The following is a 16,759-nucleotide window of genomic DNA, read 5'->3' as shown; positions in this document are numbered from 1 at the left end:
GTTACAGTGTGTCTCTCTCTCACTTTACTTTTTCCACCACCCACAACACATTATCATCGCCATTCCCTAACCCACATGGACTTGTTCCCATCGTTTCATACAACTCATCATTCATCCCACTAGAATATATAGAATATATATATATATATATATTTAAAAAAAAAAAAAAAAAAATACAAATTTGCACACCAAACCTTCCCTTATTTTATTCATGTTGGGACTCACCCCGATCACCATTTTACACCCAAAAAAAAAAAAAAACCAACAACAACAACAACCACCACAAGATTTGCTTTCTTTTCTGCAGACGGCCACCCACCGATCTCACTTTTTCGCCTATTCCGCCGGTCTTTTCTTCTTGCCTCCGTCCTGGGCGGCCCTTGACGGTGTTGCCTCCGTGTTTCCCACTCCACTGGGCACGATCACTCCACCCTGCTCCTCCACTACAGCATATGGCGGACCTCCAAATCGGAACATAACGGTGGCCTTCCGCTTTAGCTCCTTATTTTCCGCCTTTAGCACACTTATCTCTGCTCGCGCATCCTTATACATGCGTTGGAGCAGAGCCAGTTGGGCGTTTAACTGCTGCACCTCATTTGTCCTACTCTGCAGCCGGTGCGACAAGTTTGTGACCGCAGTCATAGTTTCAACACAGGACTTCAATGTATACTGATTAGCTTCAATATCCGTTTGCACTGCCATTTTTTGCTCCACCGACCGCATCGGAAAGTTCAACGGAGCAAAACCAGAGGTGTTTGGTTGAGGTTCACAGGCCACCGCACCAGTTATCTCTCTTGTTGACTCGTTGAGGTCGGGAAAGAGAGTGAGCAGACCACGGGAAGAAGAGGCTATGTTCTGGGTAGCTGAACGGGAAGAAGAAGCCATGTTTTTGGGTTGCTGAGTGTTTCAGAGAAGGGTTGGTTACAGAATGTTACAGAGAACGAAGAGGTTTCAACTGGTTTGTTATGCTTCCAAGCCTCAGACTTCGCTTTGGTTTATAAAGACAGACGACGAGGCCGACACGCGCTCTGTCAATCACGTGCATCGCCGCGTGTCAGGCGCCCCTTTTGATGGCTCGACGCTTTCTGTTGGGCACGTCTTTTGATGAAGTGGGCGCGCCTTTTGATGGCACGCCTTTTGATGGCACATCTTTTTATGAATTGGGCACGCCTTTTGATGGCACGCCTTTTTATGGATTGGGCACACCTTTTGAGGGTGCGACTTTTTAAGGGTCCGACAAGACTCTGTAAACTGTCCCGACATTGATTCCGGTTAGCTCCTTTATGGGTCCGACAAGACTCTGTAAACTGTCCCGACATAGATTCCGGTTAGTTTCTACAAGGGTCCGACAAGACTCTGTAAACTGTCCCGACATTGATTCCGGTTAGTTTCTACAAGGGTCCGACAAGACTCTGTAAACTGTCCCGACATTGATTCCGGTTAGTTTCTACAAGGGTCTAGCAAGACTTCGTAAACTGTCACAACATTGTCTGCTACAACGGTCCGACATGACCCCATAAACTGTCTTCTACATCGGTCTGACACCGCCATCCAGTGTCCTCTACACCGTTATGACACCACCATACAGTGTCCTCTACAACGTTATGACACCCCCATACAGTGTCCTCTACAACGTTATGACACCACCATCCAGTGTCTTCACCAATGGTCTGACACGACCATACAGTGTCTCTTATCCTCTTTTATTTTTATGTATTTTCTTATTTTGTTACTCTCTCCAAACTCAAGTTGGTTAGTTCCTATCCCCCTTGAGTTTGCGGGGGCTGTTAAAATCTACCTACTCTCCACCTACTTCACCCACTTAAACCTACTCCACTAAACCTAACCCACTACACCACTACCACCTCACCTACTCCACTAAACCTAACCCACTACACCACTACCACCTCCACTTCACCTACTCCTTACCTACTACACACTCACCCTCTTCTATATATAGGAATCATGAATCATTGTAATTGATATAACATTACATCAATCAATAATAATACATACAATTTATTCTCTCTTTTTTTCTATACATTATTTCTTACAGTTGCCTTATTACTGTATGTGGATGATATGATCATCACTGACTTTGACTCTTTTTCTTTCTCTGAGGTCAAGCAGCATCTTTTTTGCACATTTGAAATGAAGGATCTGGGCTTCTTGCGGTATTTTTTTGGTATTGAGATAGCTTCTTCTCCAAGGGCTACTTTCTCTCTCAGGCCAAATATGCCAATGAGGTTATTCATCGTGGCAGTCTTACTGACACTAAGCTTTCTGATACCCCCATTGAGCTTAATGTGAAGCTCACCCCTACTGATGGTGTTCTTCTAGATGATCCTACTTTATATCAATAGTTTGTGGGTTACTTAGTCTATCTGACGGTTACTCATTCTGATCTTGTCTATGTGGTTCATATGGTTAATCAGTTCGTTTCTGAAGCTTGAATAATAGGCTTAGGGTATGATGAGATATCACCCCTTATTTATAGATGAAGATTAGGGTTTACAAACAAGACAATTACAAGATGATCCCTAAGGGCATAACAATGATTACAGACCCTAGTGCCTTTCGGCTAATAAAATACTAAGTGACTTTCGGTGATTATAATATGCCAACACTCCCCCTCAAGCTGGTGCGAAGATATCTCTCATGCCCAGCTTGCCTAATATGTCATGAAACGGTTTATTCCCAAGTCCCTTGGTGAGAATGTCAGCAAGTTGGTCACCAGACTGAACAAAAGGAGTACAAATGGTACCACTAGTGAGTTTCTCCTTAATGAAGTGGCGATCAATCTCAACATGTTTCGTCCTGTCATGTTGAACTGGATTGTGAGCAATGTTGATGGCGGCCTTATTATCACAATATAACCGCATGGAGTCCGTCTGAGCAATACCAAGATCACTCAACAATAATTTGATCCATAAAAGTTCACACACACCTTGTGCCATAGCTCTAAACTCAGCTTCTGCACTTGACCTGGCAACCACATTTTGTTTCTTACTCCTCCAAGTAACTAGGTTGCCGCCGACAAATGTGCAATACCCTGAAGTTGATCTCCTATCAGTTACTGACCCAGCCCAGTCAGCATCTGTATAGGCTTCTACACGAAGATGATCATACTTTGAAAAATACAGACCCTTACCAGGAGCAGACTTTAAATACTTCAAGATTCTCATGACAGCCTCAAAGTGAATCTGACGAGGAGCATGCATAAACTGACTAACTATACTGACAGCAACAGCAATATCAGGACGGGAGTGAGATAGGTAAATGAGCTTACCCACTAATCGTTGATAGCTCCCCTTATCCACAACTTCTCCTCCTTCATCATCTCCCAATTTTTTATTGGGTTCCAGTGGGGTGGCACATGCCTTGCAGCCAAGCATCCCAGTTTCCTTCAACAGGTCAAGCACATATTTTCTCTGTGAGATAAATATCCCATCCTTAGAGCGAGCAACTTCAATTCCCAGAAAATACTTCAAGCTTCCCAAGTCTTTGATTTCAAACTCTTTGGCTAAGTATTTTTTCAACAGAGGTATTTCTCCACTATCATTGCCTGTAAGAACTATGTCATCTACATAAACAATAAGTGTTGTAGTCTTACCGCATGAGGAATGTTTCACAAACAATGTGTGATCTGCCTGACTTTGTTTGAAACCATATTTAAACATAGCCTGAGTGAATCTTTCAAACCAAGCCCTTGGAGACTGTTTGAGACCATATAACGACTTCCGAAGTTTGCATACTTTCCCTTCTGTTTGATGATCCTCAAAACCCGGAGGAATGTCCATATATACTTCTTCTTCGAGGTCACCATGGAGAAAAGCATTCTTGACATCAAACTGATAAAGCGGCCAATCTAGATTAGCTGCTAGAGAGAGAAGTACTCTGACTGAATTCATTTTAGCCACGGGTGCGAAGGTCTCCTGATAATCAATGCCATATGTCTGAGTAAACCCTTTTGCCACAAGTCTTGCCTTGTAACGCTCAATAGACCCATCTGTTTTGTGTTTCACAGTATATACCCATTTACAGCCCACAGGTCGTTTGCCCGTAGGTAACTCAGTCAATTCCCAAGTGCCATTCTTCCTAAGTGCTTTCATTTCCTCAATCATGGCTAGTTTCCACTCAGAGATAGCAAGAGCATCCTGAAAATGGTTAGGAATGCTAACAGAGGAAATATTGGACACAAACGCTCTATATGAGGATGACAAATGAGAGTATGATACAAACTGTGAGATAGGATGTTGAGTACAAGATCTCACACCCTTCCTTTTGGCAATAGGAACATCAAGATCAATGGACTCACGAGATTCAAAGTTACCTAGACTCTCATCAGAAGCAGGAGATGGCAGTGGAGTAGCAGAAACGGTCCCTTGTATCCAGTTAACTTGTTTTCTGTCGATGTCCCGGACATAAACATGCCCATCCTTATTCTTGGTGACAGTGGGTTCTATAGTTCCAGTAGAAGAGGGGGGTGCAAGAACAACTGGTTCTACCATAGGAGGCACAGGACTCACTTCTACCATAGGAGACACAGGACTCACTTCACACCAAGGCTCCCCCGGAAATGAGGACGGTGACACAGGAGAGGACAAGAAATAGGACTGGGACTCAAAGAAAGTGACATCCATGGACACAAACCACTTACGAGAAGAAGGGTGGTAACATTTATACCCCTTTTGAGTAGGAGAATAACCAAGGAAAACACACTTGAGGGAGCGAGGGTCCAACTTACCACGAGAGGGAGAGTGATTATGGACAAAACAGACACAACCAAATATTTTGGGAGGAATAGAAAACAAGGACTGAGAACCGAGGAGGACGTGAAGCGGAGCCTTTTTGTCCAAGACCTGGGTAGGGAGACGATTAATAAGATGGGCAGCGGTGAGAACAGCGTCGCCCCAATAGGGTTGAGGCACGTTCATAAAAAAACACATGCACCGAGCCATGTCAAGAAGATGCCGATTCTTGCGTTCGGCCACCCCATTTTGTTGAGGGGTATTGGTGCAAGATGTCTGATGGATAATGCCATGAGTAGAGAAATATTGTTCTAACCCAGAATCTATGTATTCCCCGCCATTATCAGAACGAAATATTTTGATAGTGGCCCCAAACTGAGTACAAATCATCTTATGAAAAGTGCGAAACACAGAGAAAACTTCACTCTTATCTTTCATGAGATACACCCAAGTAGCACGAGAAAAATCATCAATAAATGTAACAAACCAGCGATGACCTTTCACAGACAGAACACGAGAGGGCCCCCAAACATCAGAATGTATTAATGAAAAAGGAACTAAGCTTTTATTCAAACTGGGAGCAAAAGAAGCTCTATGTTGTTTTCCAAGTTGACAAACCCTAACAAAGAAAGTCAGACACATGATGATTTGCGAAACTAGAAGGAAATAAATGCTTACGTAAATGAAATGAGGGATGCCCAAGACGCCGATGCCACAACCATACATCAGCGGGAGTAGTAGAAGACGTGGTGGAAGAATAAGCAAGTTTGTCCGGTTGATCTAGGAAGTAGAGACCATTTTCTGCACTACCACTGCCAATCGTCCTCCCCGTGACAAGGTCCTGAAAAAGACAATGATCAGGAAAAAACGTCACACAACAATTCAAATCCTGGGTAAGACGACTTAAGGATAACAGATTAACAGAAAACTTGGGAACATGGAGAACAGAAGATAGATGCATGGTAGGAGTGACTTGGACTAAACCTTTTCCAGAAATGGAAGAAACAGTTCCATCGGCAATCCTAACTTTGTCCTGACCTGAAGAGGGCTTATAGGCAGAGAAAAGATCAGAGGAGCCAGACATATGATCTGAGGCACCAGAATCAATAATCCAAGGCAAAGATGTATGACACAGGAAAGCACAAGGAACAGATGCTAAGTTACCTGAGCGGGCAAAGGACGAGGAAGCGGTACTGAGAGCAGTAGAAGATCGGCGGTCCAACAATTGGCGCAAAGCATCTTCCAGCTCAGTATCAGAAGCTTGGGTAACAGAAGTAGAATTAGAATCAAGGGTATTAACGGTACTAGACTGATGAGCCCGGGAATAGGAACCACGTCCTCGAGAGTGGCCTGACCGACCTCCTCGAGAACCTGACCGATCACCCCGACCCCCAGATGGAGTCCCATGAAGCTTCCAACATGTCTCACGAGTATGCCGCGGCTTCTTGCAATAATCACAGAATACAGACTCCTTAGCAGCAGACGGAGGAGGCAGGCTGAGGCCATCTCGAGGAGTAGACAGTAATGCGGAACGGTCAGTAGAGACAGGGGACATCATAGCTGACCGACGACTCTCCTCATTTTGTACATAGGCAAATGCCTCCTGGAGTGAAGGAAGGGTGTCCATACTTAGAACTCGACCCCTAACTGGATCATACTCCATATTTAGGCCGGCCAAAAATTTAAAGACCCGTTCCCGAGCAATGAACTTCTTGTACCCGACAGAATCAGTAGGGCAAACGGGCTTATAGTCTTCCAGGTGGTCAAGGCGTTTCCAGCCGTTGGTGAGGAAAGTGAAGTACCGAAGAACAGTCTGCTCCCCCTGAAGTGTGCTCTCAATAGAGCGACGCAACTCAAATGCCTGTGAAAAATTTCCTTTGCGGGAATAGGTAACAGCCACAGCCTCCCAAATGTCCTGGGCAGTCTCCATAGACGAGTAGCCCTCACCAAGTTCTGGAACCATCGAATGGATAAGCCAACTCATAATCAAAGAGTTGGTAATCTCCCATTGGTCATAACCTGAGTCAGTGGTACTAGGTGCCTGTATCCTGCCATCAACATACCCCATCTTTCCTCTGCTTTTCAAAAACAAAGTCAAACTTTGAGACCATGCTAGGTAGTTCTGACCATTAAATAGAGAGGTGGTGATTTTCAGACTAGGGTTGGGATTCTCAGTCATGGTAGTAGGTAGAATGAGACTCTCACTCTTTGGTGTTTGAGACGAAGAGGACACACTAGTGGAATCTGTCATGGATACAATACTACCAAACCCACAACAAACTAGTAGAAATCACAAACCCAGAAGGTGGTAGTGAGATAACAGGCACAATGACCACTATAAAGACATAACAAAAATTAAGAAATGATTTTTTTTTTTTTTTTTTTGAATATATATATATATATATTTTTTATTTCATTTTATTTATTTATTTATTTATTTATATATTTTTTTATTTTTTTTATTTTTTTTTTTATTTTATTTTTTTTAAATTGATTTATTTATACATGTCTTTTATATATAACTATATATATATATATCCGGCTCTATTTATATATATATATCAGGATATATAGGTATATATATATATTTATATACCACAGTGAGATCAGAGGCTGAGGAAATCAGAGGACGACGAAGGAGACGAGCGACGAAGTGGCTGGAGGAGGTCGCCGAGCTGCGGTGCTGTCGGCCGAGTGACGAGGAAGACGAGCTGAGGGGATGAGGAGATCGACTGAGCTGACGAAGAAGACGAGCTGCGGTGCTGTCGACAGAGGAGGTCGACGAGGAAGACGGCTGAGGAAGACGAGCTGAGGGGATGAGGAGATCGACTGAGGAAGACGGCTGAGGAGATCGACTGAGGAAGATTGACTGAGGAAGACGGCTGAGGAAGATCCACCCAGGTAAGCTTCGAACCCTAGAGTGTTGTTGGTGAAAAGGTCTACCAACGAGGGTGAGCCGAAACCCTATAGATTAAGCTCTGATACCATGAAGCTTGAATAATAGGCTTAGGGTATGATGAGATATCACCCCTTATTTATAGATGAAGATTAGGGTTTACAAACAAGACAATTACAAGATGATCCCTAAGGGCATAACAATGATTACAGACCCTAGTGCCTTTCGGCTAATAAAATACTAAGTGACTTTCGGTGATTATAATATGCCAACAATTTCTGCTCCTCATTCTACACATCGGGCTACTTTGGTTCGAATTCTTCGCTATCTCTAGGGTATTTCAGGGTTTACTGTTGTCTTCTACTTCCTCTTTAGACTTTGTAACTTATGTTGATTCTAATTGGGCTGGTGATGTCACTAATCGCAAGTCCACTTTTGGCTTCTGCATGTTTCTTAGCGATTCCTTGATTTCTTGGAAGAACAAGAAACAGACTATTGTTGTGCGCTCCACTGCCGAGGCTGAGTACCGTGCCATGGCTCATGCCACTGTTGAGATTGTTTGGCTTCGTTATCTCTTGACTGATTTGGGTGTCCCTCAGTCTTCTCCGACCTCCCTTTACTGTGACAACCGTAGTGCTATTCAGATTGCCTATAACACTGTCTTTCATGAGCAGACAAAGCATATTGAGATTGATTGTTATTTTGTCCGTCAGCATCTGCAGTCTGACTCCATCTCGTTTCCTTTTGTTTCTTCAGCTTTGCAACTTGCTGATTTCTTTACGAAAACTCACACAACTGCTCGATTTCAATTTCTTCTTGACAAACTCTCAGTGTTTTCTACTAAAACACCTTGAGCTTGAACAGGGGTACGAGAATATTATATAATTATGGTATTATGTAATTATGGTATTATGTATCAATTAGGTAGGTTGATTGGTTGATTGTAAATATTCAACTGATTGTATAGGGTTATTTCTTATTATAGATTAGGTTTAAGATTGTTATAAATATTGGTTGTAATCTTTGTATTCTACAAGTTAAATATACAAGCTATCATCTTCAGAAACTTATGGGAACAAGTGAAAATAATTGCAAAAATGTGGAGGTGCAAGTAGACCTGCGGTAGGGTGCAAGGGAAAACTGTAGCCTGACTTGCACCACAGCACAGACCCCAATTGTACCTCCATGTTGTTTCAATTATTTTTGCTAATCCCCATTGATTTGTAATCCCCCTTAAGACAACCCACTTTGGAGCGATAACCTAAACCCAAAAACATAGTTAGGTCATCAGTCATCTCCTTTGAACTTTAAAAAATTTAATCAAGAACCAATTACCATCCAAGTATGTTTTAACTATCAGGACATGGACTTCACCTCTGAATGTCCTACGTTATACCCGGTTGTAGTTACATTTGACCTTAAAAGTAAAGGAAGACCACTTGAACAATAATAGCATGGTAAAAACTATTATACTACAATTTTCAATCAAAGGAATTAAAATCTCAACAGCTGAAAATAATCTTAAATTGCAATCGAATTGAAGATTTCATATGACCAAACAAAACACTAACCATTGCACCCAGTCGTAAAAGGACAACAAAGCAGTCAATATCCTACATAAGGCTTACAAGTTGTGCAAGAAACTACCTCCTCGTTATCAAAAAGCGCGATCATCCGAATTGCATGCTCACTTGATAAATCAGTAGGAGTTTCACATGAATCAATGAGAGCTCTCAATGCACAATAACTAGAAGCGAGATTATCCAATCTTCCGGAAAATATAAATTCATTATTTGCACCTCCAAGGCAGCTAGGTTGAGTATCACAAACATTCAATTCTATATTTGCTATGTCCTCAATACCACAGCTCAATTCATCTGACAAAACCTGAGTATCACAGTTATAAGGAAATTACAAGATATTCCGGCACCCTCAATTGTAAACATAAAAGGATGCATTGACCATATTGTTAATTAAAAGTGGCAATGCAATTTCAACATTGGAGTGAACCTAAGGTTGAAAAAATAAAACAAACAAACAGAAGGCAGATCTAGCAAAAGCATTGAACAGATACTGCAAATGTGCGTAGTACAAAACTAGCCATTCAAGTGCTCCAACTATTAGAACTTGACGAATCAGAAACAAGCAAGCAAGAAGACTGCAATCATCCAATCATGGAGGCATCTATATTCTTCCAAGGAATGACTTATGCAACATTTGAGATCAATCTAACACTTCCACGAAATTTTTGAAATGAAATGAACCGGTATGGTAAGTGTTAGAATTTCCCATCTTTACCTTCACCTACTCCACTACACACTCCACTTCACCTACCTCCACTTCACCACACACTCCACTTCACCTAACCCACTATCACCTCCACTACACCTACTACCACATTTTCTTCTATATATAGATTGTATAGGAATTGTAATTAATGAATCTTGTAACATATCAATCAATAATAATACATACAATTTATTCTCTCTCTTTCTCTATACATTATTTCTTACATGGTATCAGAGCTGGTTTAAAACCTAGTATTTTCGCTTCCCCGGCGGGCGGCAACCTCACCTTAGCCGCCCGCCGGACCTCAACCTATTCCGCTGATAAAATCAACAAAGATTTGTGCAACTGTAGTCATGTGTGAGGCTGATGGAGAAGAATTCTTCACCTCATATGACGAGACAGTCTGGAACTGGAAACACAGCAACATTCTGCTCTGGAATTCTGCAGCAGCTAGATTATAGCTTGGTTGAGTGCCAAGCTTTGGTTCTTCCACCCACTCTTGAACTTGCCCAGCAAAGTGTGAAGGTTCATGCTTGTGTTGGAGGGACTAGTGTGCGCGAAGATCAGCGCATTCTCTCCAGTGGGGTTCATGTTGTTGTTGGTACTCCTGGTCGTGTGTTTGACATGTTGCGGAGACCATCACTTCGCCCTGTTTACATCAAAATGTTTGTCTTGGATGAAGCTGATGAAATGCTGTCACGAGGTTTTTAAAAATCAGATCTATGATATTTTCCAGTTGCTGCCACCCAAAATCCAGGTTGGGGTGTTCTCAGTTGCTGCCACCCAAAATCCAGGTTGGGGTGTTCTCTGCCACAATGCCACCAGAGGCTCTTGAAATCACCAGGAAATTCATGAATAAGCCTGGAAAGAGAAAAAGCTCATGCTAGGATTTGCGAAGTGATTCGCTGCAGGAATTTTGGCTTTGGATGAAACCCTTACCATACTCCACTCATTCTCTCCAACTGTTCTAATTTTTTATTTTTATTATTATTATTATTATATCAAATAATTAATGCACTCATGTTCCCCACTAACAGTGTCCACTTTTGACCCAAACCATTTTCAATCCATCATTTCTCCTTCACCTTTTGCACCCCACTCACCGACTCTCTCTCCACTTTATCACATGGGTTTGTCCCTCTCTCTCCTCCATTTGATTTCAAAAATCACTTATTTTTATTTATTTTTTCCTAGTCACTTTTCCTCTTTTTTAAATACCCCACTTTATTTTGAAACAATCGCACTGATGTTTTTCATATAATCCATCTATAAATATTTTTTATCTATTTTCTTTCTCCCTTGTTTTCTTTCATTTTATTTTTATTTTTTCAACAAAACACTCCCAAAACAAAAACAAAAACAAAAAAAAAAAAAAAAAAAAAAAAAAAAACAACAACATTTTACAAACTTGTCATTTCTTCATGCCGGGGATCAACCCCGATCAGCATTTTACACCATAAAAAAAAAATAAAAATAAAAAAAATAAAAACAAAACAACACAAAACACAACCAACACAAATCGGAACAGTGGGATTTTTCTTCTCGCCTATTCCGCCGGTCTTTTCTTCTTGCCACCGTCTTGGGCGGCCCTTGCCGGTGTTGCCTCCGTATTTCCCACTCCACTGGGCATGATCACTACTCCCTGCTCCTCCACTGCAGCATATGGCGGCCCTCCAAATCGGAACATAAAACTGGCCTTCCGCTTCAGCTCCTTGTTTTCCGCCTTTAGCACACTTATCTCTGCTCGCGCATCCTTATACATGCGTTGGAGCAGAGCCAGTTGGGCGTTTAACTGCTGCACCTCATTTGTCCTACTCTGCAGCCGGTTCGACAAATTTGTAACCGCAGTCATGGTTTCCACACATGACTTCAAGGTAAACTGATTGGCCTCCACATCCGACTGCACCGCCATTTTTTGCTCCACCGACCGCATCGGAAAGTTCAACGGAGCAAAACCAGAGGTGTTTGGTTGAGGTTCACTGGCCACCGCACCAGTTATTTCTCTTGTGGACTCATTCAGTTCTGGAAAGAGCGTAAGTAGCCCACGGGAAGAGGAGGCCATGTTCTGGTTAGCTAGACGGGAAGAAGAGGCCATGTTATGGGTTGCAGAGTGTTTCAGAGAAGGGTTGGTTACAGAGTGTTTCAGACTGCAAAGGTTCAGAGGTTTCAGACTGGTTTGTTATGCTTCCCAACCTCAGCCTCCGCTTCGATTTATAAAGACCCTGACGAAGCGGCAGACACGCGCATCATGCGCCGCTCGACGCTCGCCGACAATATGGGCGCGCCTTTTGATGGCACGCCTTTTGATGAATTGGGCACGCCTTTTGAAAGATTGGGCACACCTTTTGAGGGTGCAACTTTTACGACGGTCCGACATGACCCTATAAACTGTCCCGACATTTGATTCCGGTTAGCTTTTTCAAGGGTCCGACAAGACTCTGTAAACTGTCCCGACAGTGATTCCGGTTAGCTCCTTTAATGGGTCCGACAAGACTCTGTAAACTGTCCCGACATAGATTCCGGTTAGCTCCTTTATGGGTCCGACAAGACTCTGTAAACTGTCCCGACATTAATTTCGGTTAGCTCCTTTATGGGTCCGACAAGACTCTGTAAACTGTCCCGACATTGATTCCGGTTAGTTTCTACAAGGGTCCAGCAAGACTCCGTAAACTGTCACAACATTGTCTTCTACAACGGTCCGACATGACCCCATAAAACTGTCTTCTACAACGGTCCGACATGACCCCATAAACTGTCTTCTACAAACGGTCCGACATGACCCCATAAACTGTCTTCTACAACGGTCCGACATGACCCCATAAACTGTCTTCTACAACGGTCCGACATGACCCCATAAACTGTCTTCTACAACGGTCCGACATGACCCCATAAACTGTCTTCTACATCGGTCTGACACCACCATACAGTGTCCTCTACAACGTTATGACACCCCATACAGTGTCTTCACCAACGGTCTGACACGACCATACAGTGTCTCCTATCCTTTTTTATTTTTATGTATTTTCTTGTTTTGTTACTCTCTCCAAACTCAAGTTGGTTAGTTTCTCTCCTCCTTGAGTTTGCGGGGGGCTGTTAGAATTTCCCATCTTTACCTTCACCTACTCCACTACACACTCCACTTCACCTACCTCCACTTCACCACACACTCCACTTCACCTAACCCACTATCACCTCCACTACACCTACTACCACATTTTCTTCTATATATAGATTGTATAGGAATTGTAATTAATGAATCTTGTAACATATCAATCAATAATAATACATACAATTTATTCTCTCTCTTTCTCTATACATTATTTCTTACAGTAAGATTATTATTGCTACTTATTATCTCCCCTTCTACCTGCCACAATTGCATTACAAAAGGGTACCTATGCGGGTTTGTCTCATTGCCACGTTTTCACCAAATGTACCATTATGGCATTAGTCTCCCCTTACAAAATTACCTCTATTTTTTGCCCTCTTCCATTACATGTAGATTTACCAAAAGAGATACCTGCATAAGAAGGGGATGATGAGCAGCTTTTGTAATATTACTTTTCTCTTTGGATTCCAAAGACGTATTCTCAACCTTTGTTGCCAATAAAGGAATAAGGTGAGTCTCTAGATTTGGCTTAAACCCATCCTTGTTCACTGTTCTAAACAACCAAAATAAAAAAAGAAAAAGAAAAAAATCAGACAATATGTGGAGAATGTGAAACTAGACAACCCATAAGATAAAAACTAAATACCTTCCCAAAGAGGATCATCAGTGCATCATTTTGGATTTAAATTATGCGTTTGCAAAATTAAACCACTTCCCAAAGAAAATTTGAAACACAACGGATTGGATTCATACTTATCAAAGTGCACCAATTTCTCAAGATATTAGCACTTGATATTCCCATAGAAAATCCTTCTAAGGGCAATTTTCATGTTTAAAAAAAATTAACACTTCACATTTCTAAAATTCATTTGGATGTCAAAGAGAATGGGTGGGGGAGAAAATCAATGCTGAGACAAGGGGCAACCAAAATGTGACTTACGAAAATAAACTCAAGTCAACTCACAATGTATAATGCTTACAAACCAAACCAATAATTTCAAAATGTCAAACCTACTAATTTCACCTTAGTGTCCAAGCAGCAAACAACTATCAAAATTCATGTAAAGAATTGCAGAACAGATAATGTATAGAATGGAAAAGGCTAAAAACAGAAAGATTCAGAAGATTAACAACCTGTCAAGATGAATGGCCAATGTCGGTACTCGTAATAAAGGCCTTTCAACTTTGACGAGCTTGTGCAAAAAAGAACCATCTTTATCTCTCAATATCACCCTTCCCGCTATACTTAAGTCCCTATCAAACCATGTATGCCATAAACCGCCTCCATATGTTTGCACGTTGACCATAAGATAGCTGGATTTGGACGATGCAGACTTCGGTTTTAATTTTAGACATGGGCTATCCGTGTGGGCAGCAATTACATGAAAACCATTTCCAACACGATACCTGCAAAACTGACAGAGGACCTTATTACTAAGAAAACGAAGAAAATAGAACAAGTCAACTAGTCTATAAGAACTTTAAAATTCAAAGTGATCAATCATAAAAATAGTAGAAAATGGCAAAAATGCAGCTCCTTCTTGAGAATAAGAAAGAAACAAAATTGAAAAATTTAGAGAGAGAGAGAGAGAGAACAATATGAAAATCATGGACAAGGTTAGGAAAAAACGAGGGCCACCTAAAGATGCAGACCAACCAAATATCTAGTTCTGCAATATTCACTAAAAGTCTACTTGAAAGTTCAAACCTCTGTTTGTCCTCACCCTCACCCTCACCCTCACCCTCAGTCTATCTATCTACTCTCAAACATCAGTTTGTCCTCGGACTATGTTTTAAACTATTGAGAGTCAATGTTACAGAAGAGAGTGTGGTTCCACTTACTTTTCTCCAACAGCAAAGGCAACCAAACAAGACATATTTCGTGTAAAGAAGTAACGTCCACCAGGCTTCAGGTCCCATTCATCATTTTCATTTAGCAAGTGAAATCCAGCAGCAATTAATTTCCGTTTTGCTTCAGCTATAAAAGGATACATAGCAAATGAGACAAGCATAAAACTATATATCTAAAACTGGAAAAAAAAAGGCACACGAAAGGACATTTTAGATTTCCTTCCTCAAGGTATGTGTAGAACTGCAAACATTGTTACAATGTTTGCACAACTATTGACGTAGCACACAATTGGTGGAGAGGCACCTACAATTTGGTTTTCTTGAGGATATATGTGAATTGAAGGTTGTAGCCCAAACCCATATGTAAAAATTGTATGTGAAAGAGGTTAAGGGTGGACCCTTGAAGTTGTGATTGTAATGATTTTGAGTGACCATAGTGAAAAACCATTGTTAAGTAGCAATGAAAAGTGAAGGCAATACTTAGAGTATGCGCCAAGGTTCTTCATGGGTTGAAGACCTATAGTCATGTAACCTTGTTTATATAAATAAAGTAGTAGCATGCAAAAAAAATTACCAACATGATGGGTCAAAGACCATTCCAATTCCCAGCCATTAACTTTCTTTTTTCAGTGTAGCCTTCCACTTACAACCAATTCTTAACATTCCCATTTGGTCCCATTCAGTTCAGAATAATGGAATGGAAATTAGGATGGGAATGCAATTTAGCAAACAATGCAATGAGCTATAAAGGAACAGTAACAGGATTTCTATTCAAAGACCAAACAGTGCCTTGGTGGAGTCTTTAGCTTATTCTCTTCACAATTGCACCACCCTCATCTTTAATTCCATGCAACCAGTGTTATCCCTTCATTTTCTTGCACTTTCGCATAACTTTCTAATGTATGAGTAGCATAAATAATTCCTCCTTTCCACAACAACCCACAAATTCACTACCGCTCTGTTTGTTTGGATTTTCTAGCATTTAGTATAATGGAAAACGAAAGTCAACGAAAAACATTTTCCATGGTCAATGAAAAACAAGACTATTTGGCCAGAAAATATTTTCCATTTTTAAAAGGTACAAAACGTTTTTCAGACTAAACTTTTACCAATGTCACCACAGTACCACTGCCACTCTCACCTTCACCACCACACCATCACTGTTGCCATCGCTGCCACCCCACCACCTCCACCAAACATAGAAAATATTTTTTTCTGAAAAATGTTTTCTGCCCAAACAACCAAACATGGGTAAGTCAACAATTTCAAGTCGTCGTACCAAAGTAACAACAATATAACTCATGGTTCCAATTATATAGGTCTCAATTTAATCCAGGTTAGGTTGAGCATAGCTTAACTTCTTTTTGAATGAGAATAATAGACAATCTCATCTCATCAACTGTTCCACAAATTGCTAAAATTACAGTATTAACAAACAGTAATGTTTTGCAAATGACACCTGTGGCATGGAATTGAGTCCAAGATTCGTTGAGATAATCCAGAAGATCACCAACAATGGATGGACTCGATCCGGAAGTGGAAGAACCCTGCATCAACAACCCTAGATTCAACTCAACAGATATCCTAGCAAGTAATAAACATCAAATTTCTAAAGAGCAAGAGAGAGAGGGATTAATTAGTGTGACCTCATCCGAATTGGAGCAAAGTGGAGGAGTGAAGGAGAGTTTACGAAGACGAGGGGTACAGAGAATGGGGTTAGAAAAGACGGAGGAGGACCGATGGAGTTTGGACAAAAGCACGGAGGGTGTCACGGCGCTCGCTGGTGGTTGGAGGAGTTGGAGGCGAGTTATCGCCGCCATTTTCACCAAAACACTAGTATTTGTTTTTGCTTCCACCAAGAAA

General features: G+C 41.4%; 1 protein-coding gene across 3 annotated transcripts in view; it reads right to left on the bottom strand.

Annotated features, from left to right (window-relative positions):
- The window catches only part of LOC114261345 (Zn-dependent exopeptidases superfamily protein), a 26,217-nt gene extending 9,458 nt beyond the window's left edge, over positions 1–16,759 (bottom strand). Inside the window, exons 1-7 of one of the 3 annotated variants that reach the window (XM_082872156.1) lie at positions 16,543–16,754; positions 16,356–16,443; positions 14,888–15,023; positions 14,180–14,460; positions 13,457–13,598; positions 9,295–9,534; positions 8,765–8,908 (exon numbers count right to left, since the gene is read on the bottom strand). In XM_082872156.1, the coding sequence (XP_082728282.1) occupies positions 8,765–8,908; positions 9,295–9,534; positions 13,457–13,598; positions 14,180–14,460; positions 14,888–14,965 (885 nt within the window). In that variant the 5' untranslated portion in view covers positions 14,966–15,023; positions 16,356–16,443; positions 16,543–16,754. Of the gene's footprint in view, positions 1–8,764; positions 8,909–9,294; positions 9,535–13,456; positions 13,599–14,179; positions 14,461–14,887; positions 15,024–16,355; positions 16,444–16,542 lie in introns of all 3 variants that reach the window. The other 2 variants (XM_082872147.1, XM_028201618.2) reach the window with 2 other exon arrangements.

The sequence above is a fragment of the Camellia sinensis genome, chromosome 1 (assembly GCF_055761805.1).
Source record: "Camellia sinensis isolate YWXY chromosome 1, ASM5576180v1, whole genome shotgun sequence".
Classification (NCBI taxonomy): Eukaryota; Viridiplantae; Streptophyta; class Magnoliopsida; order Ericales; family Theaceae; genus Camellia; species Camellia sinensis.
The sequence above is the reverse complement of the archived record's forward strand: the minus strand, read 5'-3'. Positions and strand labels throughout refer to the sequence as shown.